A 15,362-nucleotide genomic window follows, 5' to 3' on the forward strand; every position below is an offset into this window, starting at 1 on the left:
TGTGAAAGGTGGGACCACTGTCAGCTTCCTGCGCTGAGTGCTGTGATCCTACCAGACCACAGGCTTCTAGCTGGAGCAGCTGTGGCCGGCAGTGGGCTTGGGCGTGCTCTACGTTCTAGGCCAGCACTTCCTCCCCCTTTAGATGCGAATGGAGTTCCTTACTCAACACCTGTACACCTGCCTCAGGGCTGACCAAGCTTGTCCAGTGCGCAACTGTCAAAGTCAGGGGAGAGAAAAAATGTAGTGACTGGTTTTAGAACTTTCAGGTAGAGACGTGAATTAGCACTGAAATGCCCACAGAGGTGCACACTGCGATGCAGGGCTGTGCTGTGGGGACTGGGGTGACCCTAGGAGCTCTTGGCCCAGACCTGTTTCTCACCCCTGGTGGGCTCCGCTCTGGCTGGGGCTGCTGTCTAGTGAGTGGCCGTACAGGCTATGCTTCCAGGTGCAGCCCCGGGAGGAGGCTCCTGGAGGGACTCTTCTGTCTTTCACATTCCTCCAAGGCCTCTCAGAGTCTGGTTGGTACAGAGGCCACTTCTCTGCAGGCATGTTTTATCCTCCTATTTGTAGATCGTTTGCATATGACAGAAGGAAGGGGTTAGGAAGAGCCCTGGCCTTGGGGTCCAGAGACCAGGACTTTATTCCCGCCCAAAGGCATGACAGAGGTAGAAGAGAGATGGTCTCCTCCCATTTTCCTCTTACTTCTTTAATTAATATTATTATTAATAGTCTTACTGATGTAGTGATCCCTTCGTATGTTCCGGGTGCTGTATTAAACAGTTTACCACACAAATTCTTTTCCTGAATCTTCATCAACCTACAAGGTGGGGGGGAGGGGTGGGCACGATTGTTCTTGTTCACAGAGGAGGAAACTGAGGCTTAAGGAGATTGAGCAATTTTCTAAAGGTCATCAAACCAAACTGAATTTGGACCTATGCATTTTTTTTCATTGCAGTCTATTAATCATCAACCTCAAATATCTCTGGGAAGCACCATTTATCAAAATGGACTTGACCATGTTTCTCTTCAGACTGATTGCTTGGGAACAAATAGAGAAATTCTTTAACCGTTTTTAATTTAACTTAGCCTACGATTCTTGGGATTTCTGTTATATAAGACAGGTCCTGCCTTGTGCCTTTCACCCACCCGACGTAACGTGGGCTCCAAATTTGGTAGAGCCCAAACCCCAGTGCTCCTCTCTTTGTGATCTATACCCACTAGCTGCTCTCAGCTCCCCCACCCCTGGCTGCACTGCCTGGACAGCCAGTTTTGGAAACGCTCTGCCTGTTCAAGCTGTGCACCCTCCCTGGGACATACATAAGGTATGACAGCTTCTCCAATGCGGGCCCTGTGACTCCTGGAAGGAGGTAGAGGAGATTCTCTTGAGGTGAGCCTTGAGAGACGGGTTGAATTAGGGTAGAGAGAGGTCGATGAGGCATATGTTGTCTAAGAGGCTGGAGGTGGCCTGGGGGGAGGTGCACGGTCATGATCTCCATTTGGGAATGGGCAGAACCCAGGGAGGAGAGGAAACTGCTGTGAGACAGAAACAGCCTGAAGGGGAGGAGGAGGCCAAGAGCCTGGGTAGCAGGGAAAGCTCAGGGTGCTTGCCTAGAATGGAGGGGCAGAACAGCAGGCTTCAGAAGTTCCCCTGGTAGAGCAGCAAAAGAAACATTGCCCAGAGTAACAGACACAAGCCCTAGACACAGGAGAAGAGAGACCTTCTACCTCCTTTCCCCAGAGTACAGCCTCACTAGAGGGCAAGATTTGACCATCTGAAGGCAGGGTCTATGATTATTCACCCTTGTCTCCCTAGAGCCTGGTGCAGAGCCTGGTGTTTTGCAGGCCCTCGGGACTTTCAGATAAATGCAGGAACAGACAGAGGGTGGGTAGGAAGAAGGATGGGTCAAAGCTAGGACTTGGTCATGAGCTGGGGACTCCAGACAAGCATCAGCGAACCCCTTTCCAGGGTCAGGCAACTGGGACTCACCCTTCTCTGCATTACTGGTTTTCGTGGGGGTCATCAGTCTCAAGAAAACTCACTCATCTGGTCTCCTCTGATGTTACTGGGTTAGAGAAACTAAGCCAGAGTTCAACAAAGTCTCCGTCCAGATGAATAAGACCGAAGACATCCGAGTCAAGAAGAGGACTTCATTCAAAGGAAAGTTGCCCTGGTGTCCAAAACTTTTTGTCCTGCCTACATCTTGGCTCTGAAGTAGGTGCCTCTGGTTCATGGTTCATTAGATTTCAAGCGCAGGTCCTGGTCTGTAAGTGCAGACTCGGGTGTCTCTTATGCGTGCACATTCCTTAGTTGGATGAAGCCAGGATTTGCTGCTTCTTCAGAATCTTAGGCATTCCCCAGATACACAGAGCCCTTGAGCCCCTGATAAAGACAAAGACTGACACAAAACTGGCACATTAAGACAGAACTTAAAAACAGTAGCTTGACTATAACCCAAAGATAGTGGTAACCTAAAGACCAGTGGGCCTCTAACCACATTTTTGTTTATTTTTTAGTGTGTTTCCTTCATGGTCTTTCTTGTGGCTTGCCCTATGCAGTTTGTGTACTTGTTGAGGGCCTTTTTTCTCGGTCTCTGACATTGTTTTTGCTGAACTCAGTTTTTCCGAGACCCTCTCTCCTCATAGGCTCAGTTTTGGCCTGCCATCTGCATTCTGCCAGTTTCCGTGGCAGAAGAGGCCTCGGCTGCTTCCTGTGGGTCCCCGGCTGAGCAGAAGCATGCGGTGGTACCTTCTCCTGATCTGGGCCCAGGGCCTGAGGCAGGCTTCCCTCCCAGCCTCAGGTAAGGCCTAACACTGTGGCTTGGAACTGGAGGAAGAGGAGGAGGACAGAGAGGCTGGGAGTGGAAGTGGAAGTAGGCGTGAGGGAAAGAAATGCATGGTTTTCAGAGTCCTGTGTTCCCTCGTGTGAGACAAGGCAGCCTCTGGGAGGGAGGCGCAGTTCTGTTTTGGGTGGCAGATGAAGTCCTTGGGGTTGGTGTGTCTGACTGGCCAACCCAAGAGAGGAAACAGGAGGAAAGAAAAGGACACGGAGGAGGGATAATCAGTTCCCTCGTAGAAGTTCACTCCTGCCCCGTCGTTCTGTCTTCTGTCCTTGAGGAAAGTTCTAGAAAGGTGTTGTATGTTTTCTGGGGTTCAAAAATGTCTTCTTCACAGACTCCAGAGATTCTACCATTATAGATTGAATTTGCATTAGATCTGTTTCCTTCTGTATTTCAAACCATAGACAAGTGTTTCTGAGTGGGCACAGATGCTGAGGAACTCTAGTAGAATTTAATTTTTATGTTGTTTTTCTTTGAACCATTTGAGGGTGGAGCTGTGTCCAAGGTGCTGGAGGTGGTCAGTGCTGAGGAGGGTGGTTTTGTCTGGGAGAAACGGTTTCTCTCCCACCCTCCTTTCCTTCAGATTTTGTGGCTTTCCTGAAGGTTTCTCCAGGTACCCCAAAGGGCCGTCAACCAAACGGCCAGATTTCATGTCAAATGATACTGTGCCCAGCACAGAGCTAGCGGCTGGAAGAGAGAGTAAAACAGAAGTGGTGGCTGACCAGGCTTGTATTCGAGGTAGGGAGATGAAATAAGACTGTGGAAATCCTCAACGAGCTCATCATGCAGCTAGATTACAGCAGAAGATCCCGAGTGGGGGAAGCACTCCACTGTGTAGCAATTATGGTCTATGCGGGGAGTGACAGGAAGGACAGGGGAGTCTGTCATTTCCAAAACCAATTCTAGCCTCAAAGCCCTCTGGGATTTCTGTGGGAAGTTTCAAGTACAGCTGTTGACCCAGGACCCACACACACTCTCTCCCCTTCCCCAGGAGCTGTGTCAGGCAGGATCACAACAACGGGGAACGTTTCTGTGGAGGAAGGTGGCTCTGTCACCTTGCAATGCCACCTCTCCTCCACCACTGCCAAAGTGACTCAGATCAACTGGGAGCAGCGGGACCAACTACTGGCCGTTCGTCATGCTCACTTCGGGTGGCACATCTACCCAGCCTTCAGGGAGCGAGTGGCCCCAGGCCCCAACCTGGGCCTCACCCTGCAGTCGCTGACCCGGAATGACACAGGGGAATACTTCTGCACCTATCACACCTACCCTGATGGGATTTACAGAGGAACAGTCTTTCTGGAGGTCCTGCAAAGCTCAGGTATGCCCTCTGGAGCAGGGGGTGCTGATGAGCCTCACCCTCAAGAATAGAAAATGTGTTCCTGCCAAACACTCTGTAAGGGCAGGGTCCCTCGACCTCGGCTCACAAGCAGATCGCCCGGGAGCTTTAATGATGCTGCTGCTGGCGCCCCATTGCAGACCAGCTGAAGCAGAATCCGAAGGGGTAAAGTTGGGAGGTGATCGGTTCCGATAGGTGATCCAGATGTGCAGCCAGAACTGAGAACCCCTGTTGTGGATAAGAAGTGCACCTTATGTGTGTTTGTTGGGAAGAACAGTCGTTAAGGTCATTTGGGAAGGGTTTTCCTTTATTAGTTTAGCATCAATCACACAAATTAGAATTAGCTTCTAGGTTGTATAGAGGATTAAAACGCAGTGTGTGCTAAGTGTAAATGTATGGTAATTTACGTTTGTGTGGTACTTCATAGTTTCCAGAAGGCTCTCACATTCGCTATCCATCTGAACACTGAAAGCGGGTCTCTGGAACATGGAGAAAGATGACTGCCTCTGAGAGACAGTGGAGCCGAGTGCTTATGAGCTCGGGCTCTGACCCACCAGCCTGGGTCCAAATCCTAGTGCTGCTGTTGACCTCAGACAAGATGGCTTAGCTTCTCTGTGTATCAGTTTTCTCATCTGTGACATGAAAACAGATGTAGGATTGAATTCCTTTCTGTAAGAAAATGCCCTTAAACGGGGCTTGAGGTACAGTAGACACCGACGAGGTGTTAGCTCTGAATGCCAGCCTCTCCCACGGGCCTGTCTGATGGAGGGGAATCCTGAACTCTACTCAGGGTAGGAGGGCTGGTTTTCACACAGGAGCTCTGGTTTCACTAACCTATACCTGCTGAACTTCTACCTGCTGCTGTCAGTTGTGCTGAAGATGAAGTTTTATGACTTAGCAAAAAATGTATAGACAGAGAAGATAAAAGTCTACTTTGAAAGTCTCTTTTCAAATGTTACTTCTTGGATGGCTCTGACACAGGTCAAGGCAGCATGCAGGGAAGAGCCTGTATCCTGTCTGGTACTGTGGACAGCCTGCCCCAGCCCTTCTGCCCCCAAAGCTGTGTTCTCCATGACCACTTTGCTCCCCATCTGCCTTCTTCCCCCTACATGCGGCCAAAGCAAGAGGCTGAGTCTGCAGGGCAGGAGGAACTCATTCTGGGGTGCTGGGGCTCCCTCCCTCCATACCCTGTGGGTACTGTGAACACTGCTTGTCCTAAGTGACTGTGTTCTTTGGCCACCTTTCCCACGGTGTAAACCGTTTGTTAGAGGGAAGAGGGCCCAGCCTCTGCTGTCCCTTTCTTTCAAGGCTTCGCTGGACACCTGGGATCTGTGTGTCCTGTTTCTCTCACACCCTCCTTGGATCAATGATCCCACTTCTCTTCATAACTCCCTTTCTGCTTCTCCTCCTTACATTTTACATCTTAATAGAAGTTCACTTGTTCGTGCTTTAGTTCACACCGCAAATATTTACCAAGCACCTGCTGTGTGCCAGGTGCTGAGGGAAAGCAAAGGATAAAGCTCCGGAACTTTACTCCTGCCGGGGTCTCCCGGCTGCTGTAACGTGATAGGCTTCGTGCGTGAAAGGTTATTTGCTTTTTGCTCTCTTTTTTGTACTTCAATATTAATTTTATTTTAATTTTTAATTAAACTTTTTTCAAGTAGGATTATAAATATGAAATTTAATAAAAGAAAATATTCACTGTCTGGGTCTTTTTTTTTTTTTTTCCCCTGGATGTTATTGTTGGTTTCACTTCCTGATCATTATAGAAAGCGATTTTATCGACTGGAGGGCAAGAGTGTTCACAGCGGTCTGCTCTGGTGTCAGAAGGGGTGAGGGGTACCACTGTTTGGGAGATCGGCCGTTGATTGAACGATGAGCTAGGCCGAGGCTCTGCTGTCCAAGAGCTGGGCTTAAAGACCCCAGAACTCAGAGAAAGGCCTGGCCAGCCCCCACCTCTGTGCCCTGACACAGAGTTTTTCCTGTGTAATGATTTGCCTGTTGCTTCTGCCTTTCACCGCCTCATCTTCCTTTTGTCGTCCCTCCAGTGGCGAAGCGCAGCGCTGCGTTCCAGGTCCCACTGCTGGGAGCCACGGCCACCGGACTGGCAGTCATCTGCGTGGCAGTGGTCATGGTGGTCACATTAACCAAAAAGGTAATGACTCCGGCTGCACATCTCGGTCGTGGGCACCCCCCACCCCCACCCCTCACCATCCTTTCATGTCCCTGTCCCGTCCACAGAAAGACCAAGATGTGGTCTCCTCTGCTGTTCATGCTTTTTGATGGTCCTTGCTCTGCCTTTCAGTCAAGTTGTTTACGCTCTTCTTCTGTCCCCTTCCTGGTCTGGGAACCCCGGCCAGAAAGGCTAGACCTGTATGCTTCCCATCTTGCTGTCACCTACAGTTCCTAGCTCCTGCCTGTCCCTGAAGCGCTCCCTGGAGAGACAGATCTATCTGTCGTGAGTTTGATGCCTCTGAGGCATCCACCCTGTGCTAGGGAGTTGCGTCCATTAGCTTACTTAATTTTAGCAACCTTTCATCATTGCTGGGCTAGCTACCTGGCACTTTGGGAAGATGAGAAATAAACAATCCCCAAATTTGGGAGTAAAAGGTACACGGCAAGATCAGGAGGTATGTGAATCTTCCGTCTAGCTGAAGAGGTCACGCGGCCGGAAGCGCGCTGGATGGGGAAGTGGCTGGGGTAGTTTCTAAGGGCAGCACTGAGTGTGATTACAGGCAAGATGCTGGATCTCCCCTGCGCCCCGCCCCGTTCCTCAGATGACGCGCGGGGATGCCGGCCATTCTGCTTGCTCCCTACCACAGAGCTGGGATGAACAGGGGCACACTCCCTGTGAAGGTATTAATGTGCTTGTGCTGTTAACGGGTAGCCACCGATACGGGAAAAGCATTTCACCACTTGTTTGGTCTGCCCTTTTGGACTTTTCAACACATCCTTAATTCCGGTCACCAAACATTTTGGGGAGGGCAAGAGTGGGATCGCCTACATTATTGTCCACCTCATCCTAGACCCTCCTCCCTAGTTCCCGATTCACATCCCCCAGCACCCCCGACAGGTTCTGCTCAATTAACAACCCAACTCTTCGCCCCTGACTTTGCTCTCTCTGGACCATGTACTGCTGTTGTTACCACTGATATAAGTGGGTTTATGGCCACCACCTTATTTTCTTCATATTTGTTTTGCCTGTTTTTTCCCTCTTCTTTCTTGCTGTCCTTTGAATTAAGTACTTATTATTATAAAAAAGATCTACCTTGTAATGAGGCTTTTTTTTTTTTTTTTTTTTTTGCTATTTTTTTAGCGGTCACCCTTGAGATTAGAAAATAAGACTCTTGACTTATTGAAGTCTAGTATAAATTAGTACCTTTATCCTTTCTTGGATTATGTAAGAATCGCAGGACACGTTAACTGTTTTTACCTTCCTTCCCAACTTATTGCTATTAGCGCCATGTATTTTAGTTTTAAGTTTCTTTTAAATCCTGAAAGAAATTAGTCTTGAGAGTCAATTTTCACTTAGATTTACCCTTTCTGTTGCTCTTCATTTCTCCCTGCATTTCCTATCTTGTAACTGGGATCACTTTCCTTCTGCCTGGAGAATACTATGTAGTATCTCCTTCTGAGCAGGTGATGAATTATCCTGGTTTTTGTTTGTCTGAAAATATCTTTATTTTTCCTGAACTTAAATGTGATGTATCTGCTTTGCTGGGTCTACACTTCCATGCTGGCAAGTGTTTTCTTTCAGCACATGGAGAACATTTTCCCATCGTCTCTGTTGAGAAATTATGTGAATCTTATTTTTGCTCCTTTGCAGATATGGCTTTTTCTTATGGTTCTTTAAAAATTTCCTTTCTCTTTGATTTTCAGCAACTGCACACTGATATACTTAGAAATGGCAGGGAACATACCATACTCTCAAGGTGGGTAGGTTAAGGATAGCTTAAAACAGATGTTTACAAAGGACTGGGCAGCATATAAGGAAACCAAGAGGGGAAGTGTAGCAACATGTTGGTGTCACCCCTCATCTTTAGGGAGACGATGATTACTAGAACCTGGAAAGAGATTTGTGGAGGGGACCACATTGAGAAGTACTGTAGCTTCAAGGGAAGGCTACAGCTGGTCCAAGGCCACTGCTGGCAGAGAGAATGCCCGGGAAATACATACAACCCTCATCTTACTTTCCTTCCCTCCGTTTCCCTACGGTTGCTCTGTATTGGCTGAAATGAAACTCAAAACAATCGGGATGGAAGAAAACAGAAGGCTGGATGGAGAGCGGAGTTTAGGGGTTAACAGAGATGGTATCCACACCAGTTCTGCTCACAGACCTGGAAACTGGGCAAGAGGTCTTGACTTTCCAGGGGGTACTGAACTCAGCCTTCTCTTATGTACTCTTGATCTCTTGATTACATATATAAGTAACATCCTGTTGGCTTTCCATCTATATTTCTCTTAGGAACACTGCTTTGTTAGCCCATCTTAACATCCCTGTGGGTCAAGCTTCTCTGACTGCCACTGCCACTGACTTCGTCAATATAAGCTTAAGCTCTGCCATCTGCCCCTGTATTATTTTGGGGTCTCCTCATCCGTGTTGCTACCAGGGATCCCGTTCTATGAGAGCCTTCAGCCCCAGCGTACAGAGCAGATACCACGAAGCCTCCTAATGATGCTGGGGCTCTCTTCACTAGCACATTCCTTTCCACCTTTGTGAAAGATTGTCCTCTTGATCTTCCCTAGAACCATAACCAGCCACTGGATTTTCAAAATTATGTAGTACAGGGATTGGCCAAGTTTGTCTGTAAAGGGCCAGGTAGTAAATCTTTCAGGCTTTGTGGGCTATATGGTCTCTGTTGCAACAGTTCAACTGTGCCACTGTAGCATGAAAGCACCACAGACAATATGCAAATGAATGAGTATGGCTGGGTTCCAACAAACTTTTATTTATAAACACTGAAATTTGAATTTCATATAATTTTCATGTGTCATGAAATATTATTCTTCTTTTGAATTTGTTTTCAACCACTTAAAAATAGAAAAATCCTTTTTAGCTCACGGGCAGTACAAAAATCTGTGGTGGGCCAGATTTGAGCCATGGGCCTTAGTTTGCCAGTCCCCGATTTAGTAGGTTATATTGGGGAAAACTCTGTTTTTTTCCTCTTCTCTACTCTTAACACTGCACAGAACACTTCTAAACACCAGATGGGTGGGTTTATTCCCACACTGACCAATTCTTCTACACCATCTGGGTGTCCTACAATCAATTCAGTTCTGACACTATCTACTTGGAATCAACATCAGAACCCACAAATTAAGGACTCAGTCCTACAAGACTGCCCTCCCTTCAGACACCAGCTGTAAGTCCCAGATTGACACCTGTACTTCTGACTGACCGGCTATAAATTGAAGTTCCTACAGCCCCCCTCCTTGGGTTTGATAAGTTGCTGACAGCTCAGAGAACTCAGAGGAACCCTTACTTACATTTGCTGGTTTATTATATAACACAGAAGACGATAAAGGATACAGATGAACAGCCAGATGAAGGAGGTATGGCAGGATGAGGTCTAGAAGGGTCTGAAGCACAGGAGCTTCTGTCTCTGGAGAGTTGGGGGTGTGCTACCTTCCTGGCATGTGGATGTTTTTAGCAATCTGGAAGCTATTTGAACCCCATCCTTGGGAAGGATGTTTCTGGAGACATCATCGCTTAAGGATGATTGATTATGAACTCATTTTTCAGCCCTTCTCCTCTCTCTGGAGAAAGGGGATGGGGTGAGGCTGAGAGTTCTACATTTCAAATCATGGCTTGGTCTTTCTGGCCACCGGCCTCCATCCAGGAGCCCACCCAACACTGACTCATTGGAACAAAAGAGACTTCTATCACCAGAAGATTCCAAGAACTTTAGGAGCCCTGTGTAAGACATTCTTATCATTCAGGAAATTATAAGGGTTTAAAGGAGCATGGTGTCAGGAATCAGGGTTAAAGACAAACATTAGTAGAAACTGAGAGAGAGGCATATATATGTATATTCTTCATGGTTTCACATACGTTCATGATAGCATCACCACTTCTCTGAGCATTTTGTGGTTTTTTGTTTTGTTTTCATAAATTGCCAAAGCAGTGTTACCTTCCCTCTTGACAGCAGTGTATCAGCCTTCTCTTCTGGGGCCCTTGTGAGGGTGTTACATCTTAAGTCATGAGATGGGTCCCAATATTGACAAGTTACCCTCAGTCTGATCTCATAGTCTACTTGCCCCAGGCCAGACTTTCACTCTCAGGATTCAATCCCAGTCATGTTCTCCCATCATTGCCAGTACATGTTAGCCACATCCTTTAGGCACAACCTCTCTCCTCCCTCAGCATTCTCGGCATTTCCTCAGCTAGGGCAGGCTGTGGTTTTGCCCAAAATATGGGGTCAATGGCCTATAGGGCAGATGGAGACAGGTGCTAATGGGGCCCTAACTTCCATCAAGAGAATGTGGGCCATTTTTGCAGCTCCAGATGATGCAAGGGAAGCAGGTGGTTCTCCAGTGCATCTACCCAGGGAGCCTCCTGGGAGTCATAGTGATCTTTCCTTTTCTAGACGCAGGAGACTTGCCCAAGCTTGGAATTCAGCCTGTTTGGAAGTTCTATCTCTTTTACAGTTAGGTCCTGTGCCTGGTCTTCAGTGCTGGAGATGGGTGTTTCTTGAAAGGCTGTCAAGTGTTGCTGCTTCCAGGTGTTGACAGATCTAAGCCTTTCATGTTCTCTCCTCAGTGCATCAGGGGGAATTGAGTAAAAGTTACTCAATCCCACAGTTCTAATAATCACTCTTTTCCCATACTTCTCAAATGTCAAAGATGTGGCATCAGCTCAGAATCCCCTTCCATCGGTGTCCTGTCCCATCTCACAGCCAGAGGTGGGATTCGTATTCCCATCTAGCTGGGGAGGTGTTCCCCTCCACACTCAATCCCCAGAAATAGAGCCTGACATGTGAATTCTGGTGACAGTGATTTATTGGGATGGACTCTCATGTGAAGGGTAGTGAGGGAAGCAGGACAGGGCTGAGGGAAGAAAGCCCAGCTTGATGTGGTCTCAGCTGGAGACGTGGTTGCAGTACGAATTGTACTCAGAGTTGGTTGGACCTTGAGGCAGGGAGCTGACTCTTTGAACACTCACCTCAGTCATCACTGACCACTGGCTGCTCAGAGAGGGTCCAAGAGCCATTCTCCGGAGAAGGAGTTGCTGTGAGCCACCCACCTTCTGTAGTCCCAGGGTCTGGGGTATGGGAGCACTGGTCAGGTAGGGAGGATCTGAGCAGGGTACCAACAGCATTCTCTACAAACCTGGAGAGCCTGTTGATTGCATTGTTTAGGAGCATGGACTTGGGAATCAGATAAACAGAGCTCCGGATCCTGGCTCTCCCGCATGAGTTGCTGTGGTAGGGTCTGTAAAATGCGAATAATTATGATGCTGCCTATATAGGATTGTGGGAAAACTCAAGGCAAATAATACATGTAAGGCATTTGGCATTTTTTCTGGCATGTAACAATAAGTATTAGTTGTGAAGTTCTTGTAATTATTACAAATTTTGTAATAATCCTTCAGGCCCTGAGGAACCAGGCCTAGAGAGAGACCATGGTTTCAAAACCACAGGCAGGAGTCAGGGGGTCTCTCCCCACTCACTGATTCGTTCATTCCTTTTCGCTACAATGGCGGGTTCCTACCCGGAGGTGTGAGGAATAATCGTGGTCATCATGGGTCGTGCTGCTGCTGGACTTAAAAGAGGACCACATTCCTTGATGTGGCCCAATCCGTTTAAAGAATATAAATACCCAATTCCTTCCCAAAGAACTGATTGTGGCCTTTGGTGCTGGTATGCTCTCATTGCCATTCTTAGGTGGGCCACCCTTGCCCTGGGATCTTAAAACCATTTTGGCATCCAGGGTCTTCTGGGAAATGTAAACAGGCCTGAGAGGGTCTCTTAGCTCTTTGGTTTTCATTTCCTCCCACGCAGGAAACTCTGTGATTGTCAGTATAAAACAGATGGGGCTGAGGGTTGTCCTAAGGGCCCAAAGGGAGCTACGGAGATTGCAGCTGGGTTCTTGGAGGACAAACATTCCCCCACTCCCTCAGCCCCCGGGAGAATGTGAGGAGGAAGGATGCCTGGCAGTCATTGTGATGGAAGGGGACACACCGATTTCTCCTTCCCCTCACAGAGGTCCCCTAGGAACTTTTTCCAATAGCTGCTTAGCAAAAATATGCATTTATTTCGTTGTAATCAATCCATACAGTATCAATATTTTGGAGTACCAAGTATTATGAAGTGCTTCGGTAAACAAAATTTGAGTCTGGGCTTGCTGTGACTGCCCAGGTCTGGAGCTCAGGGCAGAAGTTTGTGGGGCTGGTTTGGGTAGAGATCTGGGACTCTTCAGGGGGCAGAGGGACATATGGGTGAAGTGACTCAGAGAGTGTTGAGTACGAGGAAACAGAGGGCAGAGCTCTGGGGAACCCCTTTATTTGGGGAGCTCATGTGGGGGCAGGAAAAAAGCAGTCCTGGCTGGAGGGGAAGATGGGGTTTCATAGGAGGAGGAGAACTGAGAGAGTGATCCCATGGGGACCAGCGAAGGAGAGCACTGCCGAAAGGCAGAAGTCCACAGTGTCAGATGCAGTCAAGAGAGCAAGAGAGGTGAGGCAGAAGGGGGTTTACTGGGCTATGTCATGGGGTGCAGGGCTCATTGCATGGGGAGCAAGTGTAGACTCACTGGAGTGGTTAGTCCTGAAATCCAGCTGTGTGAGGCTGAGCAATGAAGGGTTAGGGAATTGGTGTTGGTAAGAGCATAGCCTTGCGTGTGTGTGTATGTGTGTGTGTTTAAGTGTGTAAGAAGGGAATAGAGAGATCACTGTAACCATGTACTATGTCAGGGAGTACCTTCTGAATAATGTCACCACATCTTCACTTAGTAGTGTGTTTGCTTTTAGAAGAAATCTTGTCCAGTCCATTGTGCGGAAAGTGGCCTGAGGACCGTGGCACATGAACAGGAGGAATGGAATGCCCGCATTCTGTCGTCACCTGGAAGTGGCGGCGAGGCAGGGACGGCACCCGTGGGCTGCTACCTGGAGCAGAGGGGAGAGGCCTATGCCGAGCCTCATGACTACTTCAATGTCCTGAGTTACAGGAGCCTTGGAAGCTTCAGTTTCCTGGCCGAGACTGTTTAGGGGCCAGAGGCATCATCTGGGAGATGCATATTCCTGTGTCTGCGGTTCCGGGAGTGCGGGTGGTGGTGGGTCTGCGGTCTCAGTCGCTGCCCTGCCTGCGCGCGAGTGGAGGTGCAGTTGAGTGACAGAATGTCATCCTCTTCCTGCATTTCCTCTGCCCCCTCCCTTCTCTTCCATTGTAGCAGAGCCAGAGGGAGCAGCTTGTATCTTGATTCTAAGGGCAAAGTTAAACCAAAATGACTTGGTTTGGAATCTAGCGGGTGGAGCGAACCCTGGGGCTCTGAGAAATGCCTTCCCCCTAGTAGCCCTGGGTGGGGCTTTGGTGGTCTGTGCCCTGGTAGAGTCTTATGGATGGTGATGGTGATGAAGAGGACGACGGTATGACCCATCTCATTTCTCATGGTCATTTCCATCCACATTCACACATCAAGGCATTTTAAGAACAAGGCATGGTATCGGCTTTCATGGGGAGGTTGGAGCATGATTAAACCATGCTTTTGGATCTCAGCCCTTTTAGACCTTACACTTACATGGAGGGAACAGTGAGGCTAGCATAGCGAGAGCAGGAATTTTGTCCAAGGTGAGCCGAGAAACTGAACAGAACGGCTGAAATTCCCTCATGGAGGATCCCAGCACCAAGGGAGCGCACAGACCTTTTTTGGATTTTATTCCCTGGGCAGATAGTTGAAATCTCCTTCTCTTGGCTGTTCACGGAGACCGGGGATGGCTGGCAGCAGGGGACCCGAGGCCTTCCAGATGCGGCAGCATGGCCTCCACTGTGGGAGCTGCAGCCTAGTCCTTGGCCAGAACCCACCACCTTTTAATCCACTATGGAGTGGATTCTTTCCTTCAAGAATCTGTGTCCCACCAAAAGGAAAACATGTGTTTTTAAAATAGGGACTCTTCCAGGGAGGGGGGGAATAAAAAGTGGGTGATCAAGTGCTTAAAGATGAACACCCTCTCCCTAGATATTCTGAACCCTTAAATCTGAACCTAAACCCTTAAAACCCTTAAACCCTTTAATCCACCCCCTGAGCTCTTTGTGCTGGTTTCCCTTTAACTGGCATCCCAGTCTGCATCACGCCACCACATCTCCTCCAGGAGCGAGGATGGAGGCCGAGCTCACAGGGGACAGGTTTTCTTAACTGAGCGAGAAAGTGAAGCTAGGCTGTCATTGGCCAGGGCTGGAATCAAGCAGTGTTCTGCTCCCTAAGAATCAGGCAGGCTGATCAAGAAGACATTTCAACTCCTACTCCTTGGATTTTGATTTTGATTTTTCTCACTTCTCTACCAAATAGGTGTGTGGTTAGGAGCCATGAGTCGAAATCTGTCCCGAGGGCTAAGTCCTTTGGAAGACAGATGGATGTGTGTAAAATGCTGTTAGGCACAATGGTGGTTCACCACACTCCTTGCAGAACTAGTGCAAACTGCTTGTGAGTAGAACACAATTCATGGACTGGAGATGAGCTAAAGTGTAAAGATAAAAAGGGAGAGGCAGTTTGATTGGGAGGAGATGTCTACTGGGTCAAGGCTAGACTGAGAGTGTTATTTAACGTGGTGACAGTAACTGGGAAATATCTACAAATACCATTTAGATGGTGATAAAGTACAAAAGGACCCATGGGTTATAAATGGGTCAGGTTCCCAAAATGAGATTGAATTAGACAGAAAATTAATTTTCAAGTGGAATTCACTGAACTGGATTTTCCATGGAGAGCCAGAGAAGACCGCCCCCTAAAAGCCAGGTTCCTGGAGACCCGTCCTTTGCAGCCATCCTCCACGGGTAGCCGTCTAGTGTGTGAGATGTGGTTAGTCTGCATTAAGATGTACTGTGCTAGAAGTGTAACCTACATACCGTATTTTGAAGGCTTATTGTGAATAATAAGAATGTAAACTATGATGTTAGTAATTTAAAAATATTGATAACATGTTAAAATGATAGTATTGGGGATAGACTGGATTCAATAAAATGTTATTAAAATTA

General features: G+C 48.0%; 1 protein-coding gene across 1 annotated transcript; it reads left to right on the forward strand.

The window, feature by feature from the left end:
- The first annotated feature begins 1,259 nt into the window (after positions 1-1,259).
- TIGIT (T cell immunoreceptor with Ig and ITIM domains) lies at positions 1,260-15,362 on the forward strand. Its single transcript, XM_082688630.1, has 5 exons — positions 1,260-1,322; positions 1,967-2,798; positions 3,829-4,158; positions 6,225-6,331; positions 13,142-15,362. Exons 2-5 carry the CDS (start codon positions 2,735-2,737, stop codon positions 13,376-13,378), a joined length of 738 nt encoding a protein of 245 aa, XP_082544756.1. The 5' UTR covers positions 1,260-1,322; positions 1,967-2,734; the 3' UTR covers positions 13,379-15,362.

The sequence above is a fragment of the Mustela nivalis genome, assembly GCF_964662115.1.
Source record: "Mustela nivalis genome assembly, chromosome: 1".
Classification (NCBI taxonomy): domain Eukaryota; kingdom Metazoa; phylum Chordata; class Mammalia; order Carnivora; family Mustelidae; genus Mustela; species Mustela nivalis.

Bases quoted from the DNA above. Each gene is read 5' to 3' on its own strand.
- TIGIT (XM_082688630.1), top strand. From the start codon at position 2,735: ATGCGGTGGTACCTTCTCCTGATCTGGGCCCAGGGCCTGAGGCAGGCT. The intron at 4,159-6,224 runs GTATGCCCTCTG...TCGTCCCTCCAG, and splicing joins GGAGGTCCTGCAAAGCTCAG to TGGCGAAGCGCAGCGCTGCG. The intron at 6,332-13,141 runs GTAATGACTCCG...GTTTGCTTTTAG, and splicing joins TGGTCACATTAACCAAAAAG to AAGAAATCTTGTCCAGTCCA.